This window comes from Heptranchias perlo, chromosome 1, assembly GCF_035084215.1.
Source record: "Heptranchias perlo isolate sHepPer1 chromosome 1, sHepPer1.hap1, whole genome shotgun sequence".
NCBI classification, from domain to species: domain Eukaryota; kingdom Metazoa; phylum Chordata; class Chondrichthyes; order Hexanchiformes; family Hexanchidae; genus Heptranchias; species Heptranchias perlo.
This window is the reverse complement of record NC_090325.1, coordinates 184387560-184390978: the sequence shown is the minus strand read 5'-3', so window position 1 is coordinate 184390978 and position 3419 is coordinate 184387560. Positions and strand designations below refer to the sequence as shown.

Below are 3419 nucleotides of genomic sequence, written 5' to 3'. Positions count from 1 at the left end.
ATGGATGGTTTTTGTATTTGTTGAAACTAAAACAAGGAGATAGAAACACTAATAGTACAAAAATCAAACCACAGTCCAAGGTGATATGAATATTCATAGAATACTAAAATAAAGTGTCCACGATTTGGTGCATTCATCCCTAATTTTCAGGTTTGCAGTCTGAAAAGAGTGAGAAAAGAAACAGCAACTTAAAAAGCATGAGAAGGAAAAGGATAGAAAAACAGGAGAGGAAGAAAAATAGAGGAACAAAACGGGGGAAGTGAAAGTTAGCGGAAAAAAAATTCAAAGTACAGAGAGAGACTGGTTAAGGCTGCAAGTGCTTGCTTCTCCTCGCAGGGTGATTGCCCACTCCAGGGGGCGGTTCCGCCGCCACCCAGCAGCGCCTGGGTTCCAGCTGGTCGCTGCTGGTGCCGCTGATCCGCGGGGAGGGACGGGAAGCAACCGAGCTGGGAGTTCCGGGAGGGCGGGGTAAGGAGCGGGTGAACTCTGGACCGGTGTGAGAAAGACAGGAGTAAGAGGGGCAGGAATAAGGAGCGAACCCGGGGTAAGAGTCCGACCCGAAGCGAGAGGGGTAGGAGTAAGGAGCGAACCCGAAGTGAAAGGGGCAGCAGCCGGAGGAGCCCACAAGTTCGTGGTTGGAGACCCGCTCGCCTTGTCGCCTGGCTCCTGCTACTGCTAAGACGGATAGGGTCGGGTATTCCCTACAGCTGCTGGTCAGTCAGAGCATTGTTCCCTTTAACCTCTCGTAAATGGAGAGGAGGAGGGAGGCTGGCTGGCTGGGTCTCCAGTCTGAGAGTGTGTGTGTTTGTGACTGTCTGTCAAGTCAGAGTGTGTGTGGCTATCCTCTACTAGTGGGTGGGTATCTACATTCCTGCCTCCCTACTTCTTGCACCCCACTGGGTGGTGATTTGCTATTCCCCACTGGGCACCGTGAAGGGTGGCATGTCCTCAGTCCCCGCTGCATGGGGGTGGGGATTTCCTATTCCCCAATCCTCATTTCCCAATCCCTATTGGGCAGGGGTGGGGGTAACCCCATTCCTCACTTGTGTATAGTATTGGGGTGTGGGTCCTCACTCTCGGGAAGTGGGGGGGGGGTGCATTGGCCAGTTCCCATTCTTGCACAATATTGGGGGTTGGGTACTCTCTATCTCCGTGACCTTCTCCAGCCCTACAACCCTATCAGATCTCTGCGCTCCTCCAATTCTGGCCTCCTGTGCATCCCTGATTTTAACCGCTCCACTGTTGGCGACTATGCCTTCAACTGCCTAGACCCTATGTTCTGGAATTCCCTCCCTAAACCTCTCTCTCCTCCTATAAGGCATGCCTTAAAACCTACCTTTTTGACCAAGCTTTTGGTCACCTGTCATACTATCTCCGAATGTGGCTCGGTGTCAAATTTTGTTTGATAATCGCTCCTGTGGAGCAGCTTGGGATGTTTTACTATGATAAAGGTGCTATATAAATGCAAGTTGTTTGTGGGAGGAGTATTATTTGGGGTGAAGTTATACTGAGGGGGCTGGGATATTAAAGTGGTAGCAGCTGTGTGTGTGGGAGGTGTGTCCCCATTGCTGGTGGTCTGTAACTCCCTTTTAACTTGTGTGGTCCCCAGGGCTGGACCCCGATGCACTTCAGCTGCGGAAAGCAGAGAGCGGCGGCAGATGGAGGGCTTTTGGAGTCTCGCGTTGAAGGTTCTGTCAGTATGGCTGATCCTAGGGATCACTCTCATTATGCTGCCTGCCATGTTTGGTTTTTCGTTGGGATTAACAGAACTTTACATGAAGATTCTGATCAAGACTCTTAAGGTAAGGGCTTTTCTTCAATAAAGGATATGTTGCAGATCAGTAGAAGATACTTTGCCTTTATTCCTGATCTAGGAAGAAAATGCTGGAAACATGTATTTCTGAAGGGGCAAGTTCAAGTTTGAGGTCACGAGGGGACTTGATGGGAGCATGAACCTCTTTCAGTTTGAAACTGAATGACCTGCTCTGCAGTTACTGTTCATTCCAGGATCCTCTTTACACATCTCAAGTATGTTTGGTGTTTATGAAGTTGAAAGTGCTTCAAATTTTTTTTAAAAAATGCTCAGTGTTTTTTGAGGGTATTTAAAAGAAATGATCATGTTAAAAGTAAGTTGATTTCCTGTGATGGATAACTGTGTTTGTGTGGTGAGGAGCTGAACTGTTCAGAACTCAGGTATGATGAATGTTCTCTGTTGCGTTAGCTGACTTCAAGGTGGGCTGGTGGTGCTAAACTTCTCCTTTAATGCCCTTGGGATAGGAGGGCAAATCAGCCGGCTTCCCACTGCTGATCACTATCCAGCGACCACATATGCAAGTGCAGCAGGATGAGAGGACCAGGCTCGACTGATGAACCCCCACTTTCCCTTCCTGCTCCACCCCGCCTCCCTCCCTCCCCCGGCCTGCTCCCTCCCCCCCTCACCGGCCTGCTCCCTCACCCCCCCCCCCCCCCCCCCCCCCCCCCTCACCGGCCTGCTCCCTCACCCCCCCCCCCCCCCCCCCTCACCAGCCTGCTCCCTCACCCCCCCCCCCCCCCCCCTCACCGGCCTGCTCCCTCACCCCCCCCCCCCCCTCACCGGCCTGCTCCCTCCCCCCCCCCCCCTCACCGGCCTGCTCCCTCCCCCCCCCCCCCCCCTCACCGGCCTGCTCCCTCCCCCCCCCCCCCCCTCACCGGCCTGCTCCCTCCCCCCCCCCCCCCCCCCTCACCGGCCTGCTCCCTCCCCCCCCCCCCCCCCCCCCTCACCGGCCTGCTCCCTCCCCCCCCCCCCCCTCCCTCACCGGCCTGCTCCCTCCCCCCCCCCCCCCCCCTCACCGGCCTGCTCCCTCCCCCCCCCCCTCCCCTCACCGGCCTGCTCCCTCCCCCCCCCCCCTCACCGGCCTGCTCCCTCCCCCCCCCCCCCCCCCCCCCCCCCTCACCGGCCTGCTCCCTTCCCCCCCCCCCCTCACCGGCCTGCTCCCTTCCCCCCCCCCCCCCTCACCGGCCTGCTCCCTTCCCCCCCCCCCCCCCCCTCACCGGCCTGCTCCCTTCCCCCCCCCTCACCGGCCTGCTCCCTTCCCCCCCCCCCCCTCACCGGCCTGCTCCCTTCCCCCCCCACCCCTCACCGGCCTGCTCCCTTCCGCCCCCCCCCCTCCCCGGCCTGCTCCCTTCCCCCCCCCTCCCCGGCCTGCTCCCTTCCCCCCCTCCCCGGCCTGCTCCCTTCCCCCCTCCCGGCCTGCTCCCTTCCCCCCTCCCCGGCCTGCTCCCTTCCCCCCTCCCCGGCCTGCTCCCTTCCCCCCTCCCCGGCCTGCTCCCTTCCCCCCTCCCCGGCCTGCTCCCTTCCCCCCTCCCCGGCCTGCTCCCTTCCCCCCTCCCCGGCCTGCTCCCTTCCCCCCTCCCCGGCCTGCTCCCTTCCCCCCCCTCCA

At 58.9% G+C, this 3419-nt stretch overlaps 1 protein-coding gene across 3 annotated transcripts in view; it reads left to right on the top strand.

Annotated features, from left to right (window-relative positions):
- The first annotated feature begins 385 nt into the window (after positions 1-385).
- Positions 386-3419, top strand: part of gpat3 (glycerol-3-phosphate acyltransferase 3) — a 45382-nt gene continuing 42348 nt past the window's right edge. Inside the window, exons 1-2 of one of the 3 annotated variants that reach the window (XM_067994376.1) lie at positions 386-468; positions 1610-1802. In XM_067994376.1, the coding sequence (XP_067850477.1) occupies positions 1659-1802 (144 nt within the window). In that variant the 5' untranslated portion in view covers positions 386-468; positions 1610-1658. The other 2 variants (XM_067994374.1, XM_067994375.1) reach the window with 2 other exon arrangements.